Genomic DNA, 23305 nt, shown 5'->3' on the forward strand with positions numbered 1-23305 from the left:
TCCAACTATGGTACTTTTTGGACCTGGACATTTTCAGAAAATGAAACATTTTTAATTAAAATATGACTGGCATAATTTGTTTCCCCAGTATGCCTAGATACCTGCCCTGAGGTTGGCTGTGCTGATTTTTATGGAATAATACGTATTTTTTGACATTCATCTAGACATCGCAAAAGCAATGGTCATTTCCACAACCGAAAAAAAAAAACAAGCCAACCTGTCTTTATCATTACCATGGAGACAGATGTGGAAAAGATGGTCGTGGAAATGACATTTTCCCACTTTCCCTCTAATATCTCATGTTTGACTAGCCTGTTAGTGTTAGTTTTAGAGTTAGCATTAAATAATCTCAAATTACACCTAATGAAATTGTAAAAATCCAGAATTTTTCCCCATCGGAATGAATTAGGAGCGGTTCAGAAATGACGTACAATAAACATACTCTCAGTATTTCTCATATTTACCTTGATATATCTCCTATGTGTTAACCTCTGCTGGGATCATTCTTTCATTCAGCCATGTGGATCCCTCTGGAGTGTCAGTTGCTATGGTTACCGAGTATACAAATCTAGATTACAGAGCCTGGGATTGCATTTTATGCAGAGGTGTGGAAATGACGGAGAACCCAAGGGACAAGTGTTTTAACATTTTTAAAATATGCCAAATTGAAAAGAAATATAAAAGCAAATAGTAGATTTGAATGAATTGGGTTATAATGCATACTTTGTGTTTGAATTTAAAATTATATCAGTATTAGATTTTAAATGGGATAAGGTCGAAGACCCAAAGTCTGGCCTAGGGACAGAGGCAAAATAGTAAAAAACGCATCTAAAATGTCTTCTATTTTATAAAAAACAACATAATTGAACAATGATTTTTTTTATATATATAGGTTCCCCTAAATATGTAGTAAGTGTGAAAAAAAAATAAAAAAGTGGAAATGTTTTTTATTTTTTTTTAACATATGTCAAGGACAGAAAAAGTACCATAGTTGGAGAATCACCCACCAGTAATGGCAAGAAAACCATGAAAATAAGTTATGGCATCACATCTGCAAAAGACTTTCCCTGGGAATTATGGAATGTATACCCATCAGCTAGTGTGTGCTTATATCTGAAATAAGCTGCACTGCTGAATCCCTGCTGAATGTTTACCTGATGCCACTGTCCTCTGTGACCAGATCCCGGTCCTTGTCGGCACTGTAGCTTTCTGCAGAAGCCTGGGCCTGTTCCAAAAGGTCTTGCACATCCCCCACCACTAAGCTAGGCCTTTTACGCTGAGCCTTGGGTCCGAATGTGGTTTCAAACGTCTCTGTGTCCAGGATATGAACCTTGGAGTTCTGTTGAGTGAAGACACAGAGAAGGTGAGAGGGATAACAGTGAGTGGATGACTTAATTGCTGTAACCCTTCTGGTTGGTTGAAATTATAGCTGCAGATTGTAACATGCTCAGCTAATCTGCTTCGGTCACATCTCTGGCTTGGTTCTCCAGAGCCAGACCAGCACTGAAGAACCAAGCTAACTTGGACAGCAAACCAGTGTGGTGGAGCCAGACCAGAGGTGCGTTCAAAAAACAGTGGCGAACATTCATGGTGAATGTCTTCTCTGAATTTGAACAATTTGGTGTAAACATTCCATTGTAACAGTAACACTTGTCCAGCTCCACTCCATGTTTGCAGAGAACTACCTTTTCAAACTGTTTGTAAGTGTTTTACTTCCGCCAAGAACTCAAGGCAAACAGAAAACTGTTTGCAGAAAACTGTTTTGAAAACTTCGCCTAATGTTTGCAAATTTGAATGCACCTCAGTTCAGTAAAGCTCAATCTGCAATGCAGTGGCATAGCAGACAAAAAAGCTCTGGATGCACACCGACTGGATTTGCACTCGCCTGCTTTGCATTACGGACAAGCGAAGTTCAAAATTGACACTTTCTTACCACAGTCTCATTTGTGGTGAGAGACTGCTATTTGCAGTAGTGAATAAATACATAAATAATTAAATCTGTCAAAAAATCATTAGGAGCCACTTGAAGGGCTGGCTGTGGGATCCGGATAAGACGTGGGACCTCAGATGGGCATTGGATGGTGTGTTGATGTTCCGTTTCATGTGGAATGCAGTTCCAACTTGAGGCCAAATTGAAGCTCTTGAGCAGCTGTTCAGCACAATCAAAGCTACAAGCAAGTCAAGAAACTATACTACGCATTCCCCATCTTGGTGTACATTTTGTTGGAGATACAGACAGTTGTGAACACTCTGAACATGTATATTTCAATTAAGCAAACAAAAATTTATCTCGATGACAACTCCTTATGGATGCATGCGTGCGTGTTGTGAGAAACCTGGAGAAGACAGTGTGTGTGTGAGAAACCTCGAGAAGACAGTCAGACCCCAAACAGTCAATGCAATGTTATTTGGCAATCCCGGTTTGATTTCAGTTAAGATTCATGTTGCAACAAACAAAAGAAGCAAAATAGCCTAACATTTACCAGATCTTGTCAAAGTGCATCAATTTCAAGTCTTGAGGCAGAAACTGTGACCATCTGCTCTGGAATTCTGGAGTTTATATTCTTAAAACCAGTGGACACCCTTTTGACATCCACCCAGGGATGTGTGTCCTCGCCAGTCTCTCCCCTGCTGATGTCTGGCGTAATAAGAGGCTAATTAGGACCATTAGCACAATCTTGGGTTGACCGCCGCTAATCTGAAGCTCTCCTCACTCAGCGCAATACTCCATTTGTCTTGATTCTAGCACCTGGCAACAGAGCAGATGCTCATTGATACACACCAAGCCAGCAGCAGAGAGAATCTTCGTTCAAAACCGGCGGTGACTGGAAGAGGTGAAACTTGAGACCATGCCAGAGAGGGATCAAAAGACCAAAATATGAAACAAAACGGGGGGAAAAAAAGGATGTGGAGGAGAGGCCATTCATAATGAGTTTAAAGTCTGCAAGTTTGAGGCGTGTGTGTGGACTTGTTAAGCAGAAGTGCCCTAAGGATCAATAAGATTGTCTGAACTTAATCACAATAAGCTAGAGTGGCAATGTTACGTACTTCATGGGCACATTAGTAAGGGATGATGGACGACACGGTGGTCTGTTCACAGAAATTAATGCACAGTCGAGGTTGTAAAACGGCCCCGACACAAAGCGTCGTAAGTGCAGTCATTACTATGAACAGACCACCGTGGAGTCCATTATCCCGCTTATTCCACTGTTGCCACTTGCGTTGTGTTCATTTCCTGATACAATTTAAACGTTTTAAATCGCTAAAACTGTCTTGTTTGTAGAACTAATTTATTACGACACATATCAACTAATTTCTCAACTTGCAGAACAAACTGCCGTTACTAGTTCTAAATGGATGGTTGCGAAGGCCAAAGGCCAGTCGTTAGTTCTACCTCTTCCGTTGTCAAGCAGGCGTATCCCAAGATTCTGATTAACTTCACCTTTGAAACATCTCTATTTTACTTAGCCTGCTGTCATCCATCTAGCTAAAAGCCACCTCTGTCATATGCTACAATGTTGCCATGTTCTGAACGTCTGCATTTTACAGCTCAGATGCAACGTGACAGTTCATTTAAACTTCACGAGTTCGGCGAATTAATATAATATAATAATAAGTGTGATACGGCCAAAAAAATGGATCTACTTCATAGGTGTGCAAATTACATACGGTTAATGGTCGTTCCAAATTACGTAGGACAATGGGAAATTCAACCAAGCAGTGGAATAAGATATTATATATGGGCCGTAGCTTATTCTCAGAATAATTTCATTATTTACCTCTGTCCTAGGTCATCAAAAGATGTACTATACACCGATTTAAGCTCCGTCAAGCCTATCCAGATATGCAATCATTTGATATATTTCTTGATTCATATTAGTGTACTTTTGTAAGTAAAATAATTCTTATTACATTTCAGGTATCTGATAGAGAAATGTATGAGAGTGAGGCTACCAGTACCTTTATATAATGGGGGCGGTGGTAGTGTAGTGGTTAAGGAGCTGGGCTAGTGTGCAGTAGCTTGAAAGTTGTCGGTTCAATTCCCGGCTTCCACCGTTGTGACCTTGAGCAAGGCACTTAACCCCAAGTTGCTCCGGGGACAATGTGATCCCTTGTAATATAGCTGACATATGTAAGTCACTTTGGTCAAGAAGTGTCTGCTAAATGTAATGTAATAATGTAATATAAACTGTTTCATAAAAGGAGAATGTCTGGGATCAGGGGATATCTGATCCATGATGGTGGGCCATTCTATGATTAGTAAAGAATACTAATGTATTCTTTTTTTGAGAAAAAAAAGATTTCTAAACAATACACAGATAAGAACCTGAATCATTGGAATTATTGTGTTATCTAAGCAATAACGTCACTGTGAGTATCTCAAACAAGACAATAAGGGTATGGAGATGGATGTGGAAATGGGAATTGTAGTGAGATTATTCCTACTATTTCAAAAGCAGATGACTCAAACATTTTTGTTGCATAAACAAGCAACTAATGTTTATTTTGAAGAGTACGCAAAATCTAATAAATCAAGAGGAAAGAATGACAAGTCTGACACAAGCTGCTTCCAGTGGGTACAGAGTCAAAGGGCAATTTTACAGAGACACATAGACACAGGTCAAACAGCGCATATTTCATAAAAGACGCTATATCTCCATTTCTAGAGGGGAAAAAAAAAAAACAGATTTTGATGAAGCCACTGTTTAGCTTGGAATTTCTCAGGAACAGAGGCATGTAGAAGTAAACGGTTCTACGGCTACGGAGAGCTTAAAGCAACACCAAAGAACTTTTCCTCTGTCGCACACACTATTTGTTTATCCAGCACCAGCTTTGCAAATAACAATGTCCACAGACAATGTAGAATATGTTGCATGATTTTATGAAAGTATGATGTATTGCGACATCAGATGCAAGTCAAATTTGTAGTTTCTCGTGTCTCATTCCATCAAACTACAGATCCGCTACCAGATCCGGCAAACTTACATAGTGCGGTTATAGCCGATAGAGGGCCGCAAAGCGAATGCAGAAGTGTCGTTCACCCTATTCTCACCTATAAAGTCTCACCTTTCAAACAAGCAATAGTATGTGTCCATAGTTATAACATAGACTATGCTGTGGCTCTACAAAAATCAACAATGATCTAGATACCTGGCACTCTGGGCCAAAGCTTCCAAAAACAGCTCGGCATTCAAAGTGTAGTTTTCACATCAATCAGGCACAACTGAAGAAAACACACTATGAGAGTGCGGACCTAGTAGCCCAAGCACAAAAGCCCCTCTCAACTGTAGCGAAAGTGAAACTAAACCATGAAATCGCCCATCAACTGGATCCACTCAAAAATGCAATGGGGTCTTCCTTGCAGGGCTCAAAATTAACTTTTTTTCTCAGTGTCCCGCAGCTGTCCTGAATTCTACTTGCCACTGTCCCAGACTTAAACACCAGTGTCCCAAATTCAAGTTCTTGTTTTTTCCCATTCTACATAATAAACAGCATAATAATCAGTAACTTGCATCACTTAATTAACTCATTCTGGTCCACCATGTCAGTTCTGAACAATTTGTTAAACACCATTTTATTAACATTAATCATATGCTGATTGCGCTTTGGCTCTTTTTTGAAGTTGCAATAGACGTTCTCATTGTCCGTCGTTTTGACGGACAGGGTTGTAAAACATTCCGTCAATAATCCATTTTCACGTGTCTTTAATTTCAATGTCAGTTTGGTGTGATGTCATGGCCACAGATCTCAGTGAAAACAATATGTAGCGTGGGAAATTACCACGAAGCTGTCAGATAGGCTACTCTCCTGCTGCACTCTCACCCTCTCGTGCACACTCAAATGCGTTCCCAATTAAATGAAGTAGCAAAACGTAGTTGGATCTGCTGAAACTATGTATCTCGATGTAACAAGCTTGACATTGTAAATGTTCTCTAAGAAGAGTGTAAAGCAGTTTGCAGTAGCCTAAAGTTAACCACAACGTCGTCTATTGCTGGAAAAAATAGCGAGCGGCCTATGATAACCTAATTAAAATGCTCGGCAGGCCGGATTAAAGTGTGTGGCGGGCCGGACCTATGATAAACTAATAAATGCTTGGCGGGCAGCAGTTTGGACTAGGGGTGGGCGATATGGACAAAAAATAATATCTCGATATTTTTTGTGATTTTGACGATAACGATAATTAGTCGATATCCTTTAAAAAATTGTTTTTGTTAAAGTCTGAGTTACTTTACAGCTCATTATTTATGAATAGCATCATTACAATAATAACCAATAACCTAACCTGTGACTTTTTAATTGTCACTCATTTCCAATTCTGCCCCCACTTGTGTGTGTGGCAATGACATGGTCTAGCCAGCTACATTAGAGAAGATGAATAGGCCTAACAGTTTCCCAAGAGAAAGTCTGAAGCTGAAGTTCCTTTCAAACCTTTACATAGGATTCACTGTAAAACTAAGAGCAGACCAACAGAGTAGCCTACATCTCAGTTATTTCCTTCTATGTTTTGTTTTAGAGCAATCAATGAGGCTAGCATTCCAAGTTACAGAATACAAACTAATCGTTAGCTTATGGCTAATGTATATGAGAAATCCCATAGAGATGCTAACGGTTAGCATAATCGGTAAACATAGATATTTAGAAGCCAAACTTCAGTCCATTTACAAAAAGAGTTACATGAGAATAGTTATTTGTTTACAACTGACTATTAAAATACTCAAAGGCTAATGTTTTCTCTCCATATAATACCGTGTAGGGAAAAACGTGACTGTCTCATCAATGCTACTTGAACAGAAGTAGCTGCTTAAAATCCCAAGTAGGCTACTCTCGCTGCACAAAATAAACATTAGGCTGAGTGGGACAACGTTGTGACCCACTAGTGATCACGTGACACTTGCTCTGCTGCATAGCCTACCTCCTGGGAATGTATGAGTCTTCAGTGCGTGATTTCGAGTGGTTTTTCCCAATAAGTAATTTAAATACTCAATAATGTCAATTTGCACACTTTGTTAAAACAACAATCACGATATTATCGCAGACGATATATATCGCCCACCCCTAGTTTGGACACCCCTGGCCTTAGAACTGCCACAGCGAAATGTCAAATGCTAACTAAACAAAGTATTCATTGTTATAGGCTACCTTGCAACACTATCGTTTTGTCAAATCGCAGTTGCAGCAGGCTATTTAGCTCAGCATGGTGACGTTTGTCTGTCACTGACATAAAACACGCAGCGTTTTAGTCAGAGAGGATTGTCATCTTGTTTTTTTTTGAACACCAGTGTAACCTTAAGCCTACACTATCAGTCAAAAATGTTCACAATGTCATGAAAACAAATGCCATTTACCTGCCTGCTAGTTAGGTAAGTTAACCTAGGAATATCGGAAAGTGACCCATTAGGCCTACCGCCCGTGCCCTATTTTTGTTTAATATTCATTTAACCAATACGGTGGATTCCTGAAACGCAAGCACCCCATTTGGGTATCTTACTATATTTGTACCAAAAATAACATTGTAGCCTACAGTGATTTGAAGAGCAGTAAACAGTGTTGTAAGGCTGCGTGTACAAAACCGCTTCTTTACAGATCAGCTGGCTAACGCTGCTTTTGACAGCTGCCCATTACGCCAGATCAAATTTTGTATAATTTTATTCAGACGAGAAAGATACGTTTAGATTCCCATGTGAACAGTTTAGGGAAAAAGTACCTATTTTGAAATTTGCTTTGCCATTTTTTCTACTGTCCCAGAGTTGTCCCAGACATCATTCTATTGTGTCCCGGAAGCATTTTTTATGGTCCCCGGGACGTCGTTAATTTTGAGCCCTGCTTCCTTGGTCCATGCAACACATTTCCACCAAGTCTCATGAAAATGGGGTCTAAAGTTTTAGCAAAACAAACAGACTGACAGACAAACCAAACCAAAAACAACCTCCTTGGGGGAAATAATAACCAATCAAACCATTAATGAGTTGATTCATTAAGGGGGGGGTGAAATCAGTCGAGAGAAAACAACCGATCATCTTCAGGGCTCTACAGTGCGCCCATTTCACTCGCACATGTGAGTAAAAATGATGCCGTGCGAGTGCAAAAAAATATTTAGGCGCACTGGTGCGAATGACTTCTAACCATGTCAATATTTGTCTACAAAATACACCGCAACATCGAGAAACATTACTGGTGCAAACCATAGAATCACGCTATTAATGCAGCATAAAAACTACACCTCCCATCAACGTTAGCAGTTTCGTTGCGTGACTCGCTAGTAGTCACTTCTATCAAATCCAAGAGCCGCAGAAAAAGCGGAAAGTTAGACTAGCCAGCCAAGATGCAAAGATTGAAGAAATTAGTTTTTCTATCCACCGAATTCATTGGATATAGGAGGAACAGGATGAGATTCTGAGAATGCAGTGAGAGAAGGAAAGGTTGACGTATTGGCTGCAATATGCAAAATATAGCTGTAGCGGCACAAAAGTAGCCTCCCGTAATACTCCCATTTTATTCAAAGGTAGAACGCTACTGACAACTCCAGGCTTCCACGCATGCTTGTTTGTTTACACCGAATACAAGCTGAAGTGCAAAACGAAAGTAGGTCTAACGTTTGCCCACTGCCCCCATCAATGCAGATATTTAAAATAAAAACTAAAAGTATAAAACATATATCCTTGATTAGCCTATGTTGGGTTTTGTGGAAGAGAAAATGGACTGTTTTAGTAGTAGCATTAGGCAGTATGCAGTCAGATAGGTCACCATGGGCATATTTGGATTATATAGATGGATTCACAAATAAATAAATTAGCCTACATTTGGCAGGATACTTGATATACAGGCTAAATGAAAATATGGCAATGTAGGCTATTATATTATTTTACATTAACAAAATGCAGGGAAATAGAACAGACTGAAAATAAAGTAGGCACTGATCTTTAAAATCCTTCCTGTAGCCTAAATGTTGTCAGTCATTCTTAATATTCGCAATTGGTGCAGTGGCATGTTTAACTGTTAGCTGCAGTATAATGTTAGATTATGTGTAAGTTAAGTACAGAACTGACTGTGCGCCCAAATTTTGTCTGTGCTCCTAAATTTTTTAACTTGGGCGCACAAGTGCTCCTGAAAAAAAAATGTTAGTGTAGAGCCCTGATCTTCCAGAGGTCTCATTTTTGTATGGAACTGTTTAACATGGGGTGGGGGTATGGGGGACTTGGAACAGGGATCAACAACACGTTTGGCGAGTGCAAGATCTCAGCCGCTCTGAGGTTTTTGGTGTTTTGCTGTTGTGTACATGGCAGACACAATGGCTTTCTGATCATTGCTGCGCTGTCTAATCCAAAAAGACAAAAACGGTCTTTGCGGCCAGTTCATCTCCCCCCCAAAAAAAACCTGCCGAGCCCTTCACATCAGCAAAGAAGGCCAATAGAATTCCTGTCCTCAACCCTGACCCGTTTTCTTAATTTGTGAACCTGAAAACAATCATCTGCACCCTATTGCACACATAATGATGTACTGAGTAAAGTATCAGTGTGTTGTGAGTGTGAGTGAGTGTGAGTGTGTGTGTACTGACGTGGGCTTTGACGCGGTCGTGCAGAAGGGACATGGGCAGTTTGCTCTGTCTCATCACCACCCTGTAAGGGTCTTTCACCACTGCACCCATCTCATCCTGGAACTTCTGCAGGGAGGACTGCTTGATTACTCGGGTGTTGGCTGAAGGGAGGGGAGAGAGAGAGAGAGATACTGTTTAGCCAGCTAGTATTGAAGAGGACCACCACAGAGGAGTGATTTAAAGTTGAGAATTGACATGTGTAAATTATTTACACATGTGCAAGTCTTATCAGTGTACCCTTGTGCTCAGCTGAAAAATGGTAACTATTATTATATGTTGAATGTGAAATCCAATGCTCTGGCAATGATTACTGGAACAATTTGACACAAAGTTCATCATTACATAAACATTTGCATGCTGTTTTGTACACCCCAGTACCTACTGTCACTGGATAAGTGGAAACACCCACAGAAAAAGCCATAATGTTTGTTAGGACGGTGGGAATAACTGGAGTTTCACCTAACCCTCTAGTGTCAGATATAAATGTATCAAGTTACGATAAGATGTTTAATTGTCAAGAGACTAACGGCATCTAGAAGCAACTTTGTCCCATAACCCAGGCATCTTCACCCATTCAAATAAGAGACATGTCTAATCTGAATGAACTTGAAACACACCATATTTACTAAATACTGTATACTGGCAAAGATGCTGATGAGCTGGGATTTGAGACCATGCCAGAGAAGGATCAAAGGACCAAAATAAGAAACAAAACTGAAAAAAAAATGTGGGGAAGAGGCCACTGAAAATGAATTTGAAGTATTTGCAAGATTGAGGCGTGTGTGTAGACTTGTTACTCAGAATTGCCCTTCTTGGGATGAATAAGATTGTCTGAACTGAATCACAACAAGCTTGAGTGGCAATGTTACGCTCTTCATGTAAATTACATAGAATAATGATTTTTAAAAATCCACTTAGGCAAGACTTCCGTGTTTGGTTGTATATGGAAGGGTCTACTGTTTGCCTCAATATTTTTCAGTGTGCATAAAGTAATAATCTACTAACTGTGAAAATGTCACACTATTTTGCTTTCTTTTAAAGAAAAAACCAAATTGCTCCTTTCGTTTCATAAACAAACTAGCCTAACTAAAAGTCACATGACTTTACCGTTCGCATAGTTTGTTTATTAGCCTGGTTAGCGTTGACACTTGACACTTACAGTCAGCTCTTCATGTGAAAGCATAATACAAGTTACCCTAACATAAAGGTGATCACCACACAGTTAACACCACTTTCCATCATTACAAAATCATTTTAAGCGTTAGGTTTTGGCCCTATTTGTATGTGTATCTAAAGGCTGGTAAGAAATGCAGGGAGATGTTTTTTATCTCGTTTGAGTGATTGGTAGACCTACATCTGGGTGATGGAGTCGTATGTGCATTAGCATGTTCAATGTATTTCCAATGTATCTTAAAGAGACCTGACTTGTGCGTCACCACTAGGGGTGTCACGATTCTCCAAATCCTCGATTCGATGGAATTTTCGATTTTAAAGTCACGATTCGATTCAATCTTTTTTTCAACATTACTATTAATGCATTCCTTATATGTTATTTACTCTTTTTGGCCTTTTCCTTTTCTGTTTCGGGGGGCTTTTATTTTGAAAGCGCTTTTCTGCGAGGTTGTAATGTAAACAGAACTGCGAGGTTGTAATGTAAACAGAACCAACATTAGGCTAAAACAGAGACGTGAACATAGTGAAATGAAACAACACATAATTATAATTTGATCGTTTCAGCACACTTCGAAGAGACCCAAGGTTAGTGTTCATGGATACTTATCAATGTGCATTTTAAGCCTTAAAGTAACTTTGGACCGTAACTAGATCATCTTTTCACTTGCTAAGTTGAGTAGGGTAAGTTAGTTTTAATTGACGTGAATGAACGAGTACTTCCACACTGGTGATTTTAAAGTAGCAAGAGGGGCTTTGATTTCGGTAGGTTGATGTGTATATTAACTGGCTGCAGCCTAAAATTAGAGGAGTGTTGATGCTGCAGTTCAGCACATGCGTTTGTGCGTCTTGGCATACATGCTGGATGTGACATTGGGGGTGTGGCTGCATCGTCGATTCTACTTTTAAATTCGAAGTTCGAGATTGAGATGTCATTTCGAACGACACCCTTAGTCACCACCACTCGCCATACCCATCCTTAGTGCTGCTGCTGACTGAATCACTCGACCGTCGACCTGACAAAAAACTGTAACCTACGTAGGCAGACCTCGGCTACCTATGCGCCAATGAGAGCTTCATAGAGCTAAAGCGGGACTACAGATTAGGGGTCCCTAATGAACTCGCGTATCGAACAGTAGTTCCGCATTGCTTTAATTAATTTGCGCGCAAGTTTTATTTATTTTTATACCGTATATGCTCCGCGTAAATCCATGCACCGAACCGTGACGCCCGTATTCGTTTCAGTTCAATACGAATACAGGTACCGTAACACCCCTAGTGTAAAGTAAAGCTATTTTGCAGGCCGGTGTCATGGAATGAGTCCTTAGCAATGAGTCCCAGGCAACGACTAGTCTGCTTGGATTGTCCTAAGGATTTTTATTCAGTCATTCGAATATTATTGGGGTAAGTCAGTGGTTCTCAAAGTGTGGGGCGGGCCCCACTAGTGGGGAATGGAGACATGACAGGTCGGGTGCAAGTTATAATGTAAACAGAATTGACGGATGAAAACCAGACAGATTTCCGGTTTAAGGAATAAGGGGAATACTCTGCTCGTCACGCACACGTTTTAGTAAAGCAAGCTTTATTAGTGGAATCCTGGTCTTGCCTAACCAGTGTCATGTGCAAGCAGATTCCTTCTGCAGAGATCAAAATACCAACACGCTGTTTGATTTTGTGCTCCTTGCTCTTAGGTATAATGCAGTTTCAGGTATTTTTGGCAACTGTAGAGCTCCCCATAAAGTGACGATATATTTATATTTTACTCTGCAGTTAGCTTCAAATACGCCATTTATCTCTAACTCACTCTTCCTCCTATGCAGTGGGAAACTGATCAGTATTTATACCAGATATGAGTCTCTATACTACAGTCATGGTGACCCTCAATATTTACATCAGTCTACATTCTTTTGTAGCCTTATTCAATCAAATGTTTAAAAAGTGCATTGTTTGAAATACAACTAGATGTACCGCATAGCGCCGCTCAGTCCTGTACATCCGTTCCGCGAACATAAATCACACTAATTTTGTATCCTCACACAGTTTGTATCCATCTTCTACTCCATCCCCCACTCTTGAAACTTTTGTGTATGCTTGTTTGGCATGCCTGTGTGTGTGGGCCGCACAGCAAGTAGCCTACTGGCGCTGCGAAGGTGAATAGATTAAATAGATTAATTGTATCACTAGCCAAAAAAATTGTAGCATTGTTATAAAACCTTTAAAATCTCTAAACAATCACAAGTAGGGCAGTTTATCACAGTTCATCCTTTGCAACTGGACTGATGAAAGGTCATTTCCATGCAGTTTTCAACAGCCATCAAGAAGAGAGGTCATGCCATGGGTTTTTGTGAACGTTTCTTCTTCTACATATGCAAGATTCTAGTCATCTTTAGTTCATTTGATATTCAACTTTATTGTCAATGCACAAATTAAATACCAATAGTCTAAAACGAAATGCAGTTTTACATCTAACCAGTGGTACAAATAACTGACATGTCCAAAAGGGCCTTCATGAAATGCTTCGCTACACTGTTCACATTTTAAAGCAACACCAAAGAACTTTTCCTCTGTCGCACGCACGCTATTTGTTTATCCAGCAACGGCTTTGCAAATAACGATGTCCATAGACAAGGTAGAATATGTTGCATGATTTTATGAAAGTACGATGTATTGCGACATCATGCAAGTCAAATTTGTAGTTTCTTATGTCTCATTCCATCGAAACTACAAACACGCTACCCGATCTGGCAAACTTACATAGTGTGGTTACAGCCGATGGAGGGCCGCGAAGCGAATGCAGAAGTGCCGTTCACCCTGTTACGAGTTGATGAACCACGGAAACAATTTTGGAAACATTATTTTAAGGTACAAAAAACTCTTTGGTGTTGCTATAACGGGCTAAGTTGAGAGCTGCATCCGTTATTGTTTGTGGGAAAAATACTGATTTCCACATTGCAACTACTGAATCCATGGTCAGTGGCCACCAGCAATGTCCTTGGACCACTGGTTGAAAACATCTGACTTACAGTATCAAGCGGACTTAAGCTGCCACCTCTTGGAGAAAAGTTCACAGAAAGTGAATCACAGAAAGCGCGAATGAAGCGGCCACTTCTAAATGGGACCCACTGTACAGTTGCTGAAGGTCTGTGGCTAAAGCAGCCATAATGAAAGTGTTATCATTGTTTGGATACTTCACACACACGCTTTTTAATCGCATAGACTACAACTACCAAGCTGGAATCAAAGCACACCGATTCACCTCTCACACCCTAAACACGCACTTCAAACAAACAAACAAACAAACAAGCGTCTCAGTCTCACGCATAGCCATAGGCAAAACTGTATCAGACGTAACGTTGGTAAATCATCCATCACACAGAATGATTTTTGTAGCACGTGCAACAGGTACAGCCCTGCCCTGGATACATCTCTCAAAGTGCGCTCTAAAACATTTGGTTTAAATGGAGATGTAGATCATCACTAGCCTAGAAATCTAGACGCGCCCCTAGCGGCTAGGGCTAGTCTAGCAACTCTCCGTTGGCTTGTGAGCTCCAGAAATCGAAACTTAATCAGGACATTGAAATCGTGTATAGAGTCGTTTGGTGGGCTTAACATAATGATTGATGGCAGAGTTGCAACGGTTTGGCTTGAATTCCCTGCTACTTGAAAACAAATATCCTATTAAGGCCCCATTACGCGTGCAGAGGGATTTTGAAAGACAACTGATTATCCCGCCCCTCGGACTGAGCACTGCGAACGGTGAGTGCCCAGACCCTACATTTTAATGTGGGTCTGGCTCGCCAGGCTAGATCACGGGTGCGTTAATAAATCTACATTGTGACGAGTTGACACAAATGATTCACTTTGACGAATTTATGTAGTCTAGTCAATTACGTCGTCTCAGCCCTAGTTACTTTACTTTGAGCCATGTTCTTCCTTAACGTTACTTGAAACACCTTTGAAAATAGAGGATTGAAGTAGCAGCGTTCTGGAATGAAAGTTAGTTTCAGTTTTTTTTTGAGACTTTTTGTGATCTTAATGCAACGCTTTACAAAGCACTGAGAGGGCCACCAAGGACTGTAAGCAGAAAAACCTATTTAGCAAGCAGAAATGTCCCAGCCTGTTTAGGATGCTTTATAGACAGGTTATCTTTCAGGTAGGCCTATATTTTCCATTAGAAAACCATCATCCAGCATTTATGGTTTTCTGGCCTTGCTAACGGTAGGCCTAACATTATTTTACCTAGGTCGTAGGCAGATTTATTTCGGCTTCAAGAAGAAATGGGAATTACATTTCATGTGAAAATCATCCTACCCTTATTAGACGTTCTCTGCGGTAAACTACAGTGTTGTTGTCCTTGTAGGAAGCGTCTATTGTCTTTCCTTTCCAACCCACTTTAGATTAACTTCCAACAAAATTACTCACTGCAACGATGCGCCATCTGGTGGACAAACGACTACGTAACGTCAATACTGGAAATGCAGCCAAATGATGACTATTTGGTTTTCCTTTAATCCTACTGAATTTGTAATTATGTATCGGCCGTTCTAATTGCCGATACCGATAGTATGTGCGTGCCTGTGTGTGTGTGCGTGTGTATATGTGTGCACCACCATCTTAATTTAATACGAAACTTGGCATAGCCCCAGAGAATGTCAGGTTAATCATACACATCAATTTGGTGCAATTCTGAACATCTTAACTGAAGAGGGGGGCGATTAAAGGGACACCAGGCAACGTTTTCGTGTTAATTAATCATCTTCGTAAGTCGGTATATGGTTAAATGACTCATTACAGGGCGAATGAAGGGGAATAAATAAATAAATAAATAAAATACAAAAACGTTGACAATCCCTATATGACCGCTTCGCTAGCTTCACTAGTGGCAGTCATAATAAATATGCCTGAATCTTTTATTTTATTATTGGTTTACAAAGTTATATGAAGCAAAGACTTCTGGGAATTTCAAAACCGAATGCGTCTACTTTCTTCAGCACGGGGAATTGTGTGCCGATCTAGCATGCCTTGACCCTCGGAATTTGCCCCTTATAAAAACAAATAAACTGCCCCCAAATGCACTTTGAAACATAAGTGAATGTTTAAATTTAGTGAAGAATCTAGAGTCGGAATTGACACACCTCGCTACGCACTGGGACAGCTTGAAAAAGTCTCCTCTAAACATGTACACAGTCAGAGCGTCGGACTTTGATAATGCCGCAGAGATAGAGGAAGATAGAGAAATAACCCTGGTGAGCAAGACATGTGCTACCTGCAAGAATTGTGCTCTCTGTTGCCATTTCCTTCTCCAACAGTTAAACATCTTTACCTGTGCCTACAACAATATATGGTTAGCATATAAATTCCTACTAACACAGTCATGTACTAAAGTGGCATGCGAACAGTTTTTCCACTCTTAAATTCATCAAGAATCGCCTAAGGACACGATTGTCACAGGATAATTTGGAGGCCTTTATGCTGATGGCGACAGAGAAAGAGGTCGTAATGAACTTGGATGCTGATGACGTGATACAGTGTTGCGGAGAAGAGCAAGCTCCTTCGCACCTTGTTAACTACATGACGTTAATTAACACACGTTTGTGGAGCGGCTGCTCTGATGATCTATTCTAGGCCATTCTTTTTTCATTTTCATATTGCATTCATTTTTTTGGGGTTGTGCATTGATATATCCATGTTCTTGGTTCAGTCTTTATGTATATTAGAGTTCATGACTAATGGGGCTACAAACGTGCGTGTTATTTCCGTGCATGTGAAGTTATATCTAGTGTTGCGTGCGTGTCCCCGTGTGGGCCGCTGGTTGGTGAAAATGCCAGGGCCGTTTTTTAATCCCAGTCCGTCACTGCACATGGGTTAGACAAAGGGGGAAGCCTGTGTGCTGGCATGGATACCTTTTCTTTCTGAGGAGAAAGCAGACTTCCGTACTCACCAAACCATTTGATGTTGGGCTCCACTCGAGCAACTGTGCCTGGATCCACAGTGGACTGGTACTGTAAGGGCCTGATCACCTTCCCTCTGCTGTTACTGTAGGGACAGTGCAAAGGACAGGAGTTGTACCAAACAACATAACTGATATCTGGTCTATTTCACCGTTCTAAGAAGAATTAACTAAGGGCCTGTGGAACATTCACTGTTTTGTGTATTCTGTTTTCATCAAAGCTACTGTGTGCAGCAGTATTTTATCAACAGTGAAAAATACTGCTTCCACTTCTTTGTTGACGAATCGAATGCAGACAAAACACAACTGACTGACATACTACTTACCATCGCTGTTTTTGCCTGTACATGTTCAGGCGTTTAATAGTGGCACGGTCCCTCATATTGTTTCCTCCGGACCCCTTGGCACGGTCTTGGGAGGAAGAGAAGATGATACAACTAACATTATTTACAAGATTCAACAATTGCAAAAGTACACTTCGGACAGGGCAGGTCACGTCAGACATCGACTGGCCAAAGCCAACCAAACGTTTTCCATATTCTGTGAAGTAATCGGGGTGTCTGTCAACTGTAACGTTACGTTTGTAAGATCCAAGTATTTGTAAGGGTCATACACATATGTTTTACGTTCGTTGACCAGGAATATTTAGGAAAGGTTGGTGTCAGTTAGCTTGTTAACATCATGTAGAAACTAGCATTAGCTGACTATTTACATGCGACATGCTAGTTGGCTAAATTCAGTAATCTTACCTGGATTGCTACTGGACGATGAAGGATTTATTGAACATTTCCCTTTAAACTGTGGTTTCACCATGTTGGCGAGGTATTTAGGACAATTAAAATAAGATAATTTTAGGTAGAAAACAATCGTTTACTCCGGGGGTCCCAATTCCTACTGATCCACGTGTAGCACCAGCGCACCCGGAAATACGTCACTTTACAAACTAGTTGTCCCTGACCAAAGGACGACCTGAGCCTACCTATGGAGCCTACACACTGCAATAAGTTGAGAAAATATTATGAAGTTGGAAAGGTTAATTGATTGTAAGCATAAATCGCTGGATTACTTTACATTTAATTCAATATCAGGTTAGACTTTTATTTATTTATTTATTTATTCAGCGCCCTTTTCTGGGCCTTGCCTACGCTAATTAAAGTATAAAAGTGTCATCGTTTAAAATGAATCATTTTATGAAAAAATCGCGGACCACAGCCCAGTAGGCCTAATGCCAATGAGCTAGTGTTCTATTGAGCCAGAAAAAAAGACACTCTCATGGATACACAATTAACCCGTTATTGTGTGTGAATAAATGTATGGGGAGAGATTTGTAAGTGATCTACACCGCTAGTTCCAGAAGAGGGCGTACTAGCATTGATGTTACCTAAGTTATTTGAAACGGTCTTTTTCTGGGTGTTCCAACCCAGAATCTATAGTAGTGATGGATGAGAGCCAACATTAGTCTGGTCTCTGAGGTCATTAGCTGTGCTCATTGCTAGAACTGCTCGTTATATCCAGACTGCATAAGGCTAGATGATCTCATAGAGTTAGAATGTTGGGTGAGCTGATATGATAAGATTTGATAGACTCACTGTGCAGGAATAAAACATAGTTCTGTGCCATGCACAGATATGCTCAGGGGCATTGCGTTATTCCATCTGTGTCAAAAAGGCAGGTTTCAAGCCACTGTTACCAAGAGCTGCTCAGCTTTGAAATCAATATTATCTTTGATTGATTTTAGCCATATACCTTGATTCATGCACAATCTAAACTGTTTCTCTGTCAGTTGGGCCATGAGTTATGGCCCATGGTTCTATTTACTCTTTCATTAATATCTTCTCTTTTCATTGCCCTTTTTTCAAGGTTCCCCACAAACAGAATTGATAGGCCTAGTGAAATAGTTGTTTTGAGTTATTGACAGAAAATAGCACAACTAGCATGCATTAAAATGACTAGGGCACTGGAACAGCAATCGTCACTTCACATCCCTTCCACACTGGTTAGTGGCGATCCTGCCCTGAATAAAACCCACCTCCCTTGCACACTGGTTAGTGGTGATTCTGCCCTAAAAATGACCTACAAATGAGGCAAAGGTTGGAAAAATACTCTCATAGAGCATTTATTACCTCTCCTTTAACTACTTTAACTGTACTATTTTATCCAATTTAAATAATGTCATCACATTATTTTTTAAGTTGGATAAAATAGTACTGAAAGCAGTAATCTTAAACCCGACAGATGCACTAGCTAACATGTGGGATAGCCTATAGCCACTAGCATCACTGTAAAATTCAGACTGCAAGGTGTGATGGCACAATCACCCAGTTCCTGAGAGTCTGTCTGTGCTCAACTTCAGTCTGCGGCAGCAACAGAAGATTCCAGAACGAGGAATGTCCTCTGCTCATTTTCATGGGGACAGGGTTGGGGCTGACAATATAAAAGTAAATAGTAGACATAAATAGATAATTCCTTAGGTCTCAGAAACTGCTACCACTCTTTCATAGAACAATTTATGTGTTAATACTTTTTTTATCAAATAATTAACAATTAAATAATTAAATTAAACTTTAATTTGTTTTTTTGTTGAGATACAAAATTATAATATTGTACTGAAACGTTTGAGACATTCTTTTGTGTTCATTGTTCTTCAGTGAATCTCAACATAATTTTTTCACCAGTCACCAGTTCATCCTATATATTATTCACCTGGCGGCCATTTGTAAACTAAAATGAGGCTGAGGGGTACGGAAACCAGGAAGTTCTTTAAATTCGAGTTCAGAGCGCATCTATCGCAAAAGACCTAAAAGTAGCATTGTACAAAATGAATGGATTCTGTTGTCAGTTGAACTTGTAATAAACAAATACATGAAAGAACATTAGGCTACGTTGGGGAAGCAAAGACATAAAAGGCATGTGTGGCATTTAGCCTTTGTTACTATTTTACCAGACAACTTGTGTCTAAGTGAAGCCATCCCGGAGGATTTAATTGTATAGGCCTATTGTTTGGAGGTGTTATTATCTTGTTCCAACCAGTCTTGTACTTGGCTTGAACTTGTGCACTGAATGACTTGAACTTGGACTCGACTCGTGCATTCAGACTCACAAATTGAGACGAGGACGTGACTTCTTTTTTTGTAATATGCCATTAGGCTGATAAATGAATAATTTAGATATCCTAAGGGGAGGACAGGAGTGTAGTTATTAGCACTATAGTGAGTTCAAACAGTAAAATGCATATGAAAGTTCATAGCCGCTGCCATTCGTACGCACCTAGCTGCGGCACCACAGTTATGTTTTTGAAGTTTAACAACATGATTGTATTTTTTTTTATGACTTGGACTTGAAACAGACTTGAACACTGGAGACTCGAACCCGGACACGAGGAATAATGACTTGACTACAACACTGGTTCCAACTATTAATCTGACTTACAGCTTCATTTGTGTTAGCTGGCTAATTCTGCCACCACAAAGCTTACCAGTCTGCTAACTTTACAGGCTGATATTAGTTAGCTAACGTTAACGGTATGCTAGTTAGTTATTAGGCTACTAATGTAACCTGCATTGTGTTGAACCGTGCTGCTCAGCCCTGCACACGCTCAGACTTGAACCCGCAAACGGCAGCACCTCAGATCTGGAGTTGAGCGTGCTATACATGGATTTCTATGCAACGTCACAAAAACATGTGTGCGCAACCAAGAGGCAGAAAGCACCATAGAACAGCATAGAGCAATGCAAAAGAGCAAAAGAATAAAATAAAAGAGAGAGTTTTTGTGCTGAAAACTGCACCAATTCGAAATCACGATGGTTAGAGAATGTTAAATATGTTCAATATTTAACATTCTGCACTCTTTCTACTACATCAATTTTGTGCCCTTACCAGTAAGAAACTTGAGATGAGTGTGAGGTCCAAGGTGCTTACCAGCAACAAGACCAAGCAGAAGGATTAGGACATCAGTATCTGGTGACCACACTCTAAAAACCTAACTTCACTCCATCCAGTCTCAGCTGAACACACCATTGCTTGATGAGCAATAAGTGTATCTGCCTCTTCAAAAGTTCCTTTAGAGACATTGTGAGTTTCATCTCCAAATGAATTTCAAACTCCCTTGATGTTGCTGCTCTCTTCTTGTGTGTTTTGCTTTTAAAGACTGGTCCAAGTAATAATAATTTTGTCTTCTTGTATCTTCTGTTTGTATCTTAGCAATGTGATTCTCAGCTTTGTGTCATTAGACAGAATTAAAACACAAATATCTTGTGTTGAAATAGTTATCTTTGACAAAAATTGGCAAGCAGCAATGAGGGGGCCAAATAAAGTTGTGACTGCTGATGATTTAGTTTTTCTTTAAGGAAAATCCAAAATGGCCAATTGTTTCTATTTAGTGGGGAAAATTTAACCTGACTCTCGCCAGATGAATTTCGTTCCGCCTAGCTTCACTCACATCCATCTGGGACCTCTTCCATTGAGAGTGATTTCAGCACGAGATTGTATGGTAGAGCCAATCAGGACGCAGGGCGGGAGTTTCATAGATGTGACACAGCGTAGAAGCGACTGTGAGACTGTTATCAGCGTCACGGGTTGGCTTCGATGTGAGTGGTTGAAGTAGCACGTCAATAGATGACGGACAAGTGGCTTATTCAATTATATGCAAGCATTTTTTGATTAGGCCCAGCCTTCTGAAGCAACACTACTCCAATGGATTGGTCCCAGATGGATGAGTGGAGCTAGGCGGAACGAAATTCATCTGGCGAGAGTCAGGTTAGGGAAAATTTGCAATGATCATCAATATGAGTATGAAGAGTATGACTAGCCATTGGAATGTTTTTGCTAGCCCTACGTCATCATGATATACTGTAACCCCTAAACGCAGGTTCGCAAATTATAGCGCCCTCAGTGGCCGAATTACACCAAATTTGTTGTGTACCCTTGGGAGGGGGTCAGTTGTCATGTGACCAAGTTTCGTTAACATACATCAAAGTGTTCCCAAAATATGAGCTCACTTACTGTTTGGTGACTTTGCCCCATTGGATTTGCCTTTATCACTGCAAAAAATGAGTCATAACAACTTCCTCTAAATTGACACCAAGATTGTGTGGTCAGTATCCTGGCCAAGGTGACAAAGGGGTCAGAAAATGTTCACCCTGTCATTTTTCAACAGTAGGACCCCAAATAAAACAAAAATATCAATTTTAGCAAAAAAATCCTACGGAAATACAATTCGGACCCCACTATAAGGGAATGCATGTCTTTGCCAAAAATGACAAAATGCGATGTTATATTAATAATGCAAATGAACGGCAAACTTTGAAATATAGTCTGAAATGAGATTTTATTATCATTGAGACAACAGGGGTATACAAAAAAATCCGATTGTAGCTTACAGCAGCCGACTATTTAGGTTAAGTTTATAGCGTTGTGGACGGCCACCAAGCATCTTCTGCCCCACAGCTGCGCGCGCATCTAGTTTTGTTGGTAAACGGGAAACCCGTGTATAATCGAGTTAAAAGCTCCGGCTGCTAGCTTTCTTGGCAGCACTACTCTAAAGCCGTCGGGAGGTAAGTTTACCAACATACATTTGCACAGCTATGGACCAGCTGTCTACCGTTACACTAAGGCACTTGTGCCTTCTGTTTTATCCACATTTATTTTCAAATAGGTCAAATAACTACAGAAATATAGAACCAAAAAACAGATAGGATAGGTGTTTTGTCACTGAGGATAACTCAGTGACAAAACACATTATGCACATGTTAAAGGTGCCCTGCCACACAAAACCGTTTTTACTTGTATTTTTTTAAACATGTTAGGTCCATATGTGTTTGTGCTATGTTGTGAATGTGAAAATGAACTGCTACCTCCTCTGTCAGCTCTAACCACTGAAAAGAAATAACCGGAGAAATTAGGCCAATTGCAAAAGCTCTTCAGATTGACATGGAATTGATGAGCTCATCACTATTCATGAGCTCGCCCAGTTGAGACCATGCCCACAAAATTTGTTTATCTCTGTTACAGTTTTCGTAGGCCTATGCAAGGATGGCTGAATGTCAACGGACTTGTGCGCAATGCACAAATAGAACTTAAACAATGCATTTTGCCCAAGAACCCAGACTTTAAGATCAAATGGCTTCAGTTTATTTTTTTGGAACAATGCCACAGGCTTTGCGAAAAGGTTGCTGATGAAGCCTGGAGCAGTAGGCTACCATCGCAGTCTACGACCAGTGTCTGTAAGTAAAACGTAATTGTCAACTCAAGGAAGTGCTATGTTATACAGGTTTAATGAACTCGCTAGCTTAGCAGGTTTTATTTATTCACATTTGGACAATGCTAGCACTCGCTTGCCAAGCTAAGTTCATGCCATGAAGCTAAAATTAGTTGATAACGCCTGTCATGTTATGGACGAAACCTACTAGCTGTTAGCCAATCAGAGTCAAGCAGCTTAGCTCAGCAAGTAATGAAATACGTGTGGCAGGGCATCTTTAAGCATCCACTGTTTCCCCAGTTCATACCTCTCCAGTATCAACTTTTCCACTTCGGTTCAACGGCTTGTAAAAAATGATCTGGCTTCCTTAATATGGTGGTAATGGATAATGTCA

At 40.3% G+C, this 23305-nt stretch overlaps 1 protein-coding gene across 1 annotated transcript in view; it reads right to left on the reverse strand.

Moving 5' to 3' along the window:
- The window catches only part of gnl2 (guanine nucleotide binding protein-like 2 (nucleolar)), a 25310-nt gene extending 7653 nt beyond the window's left edge, over positions 1 to 17657 (reverse strand). Inside the window, exons 1-5 of the mRNA XM_048260829.1 lie at positions 17465 to 17657; positions 17042 to 17126; positions 16707 to 16801; positions 9557 to 9696; positions 1155 to 1339 (exon numbers count right to left, since the gene is read on the reverse strand). Coding sequence (XP_048116786.1) covers positions 1155 to 1339; positions 9557 to 9696; positions 16707 to 16801; positions 17042 to 17126; positions 17465 to 17528 — 569 coding nt within the window. The 5' untranslated portion in view covers positions 17529 to 17657. The remainder of the gene's footprint in view (positions 1 to 1154; positions 1340 to 9556; positions 9697 to 16706; positions 16802 to 17041; positions 17127 to 17464) is intronic.
- Positions 17658 to 23305: the final 5648 nt, after the last annotated feature.

This window comes from Alosa alosa, chromosome 13 (assembly GCF_017589495.1).
Source record: "Alosa alosa isolate M-15738 ecotype Scorff River chromosome 13, AALO_Geno_1.1, whole genome shotgun sequence".
NCBI classification, from domain to species: domain Eukaryota; kingdom Metazoa; phylum Chordata; class Actinopteri; order Clupeiformes; family Clupeidae; genus Alosa; species Alosa alosa.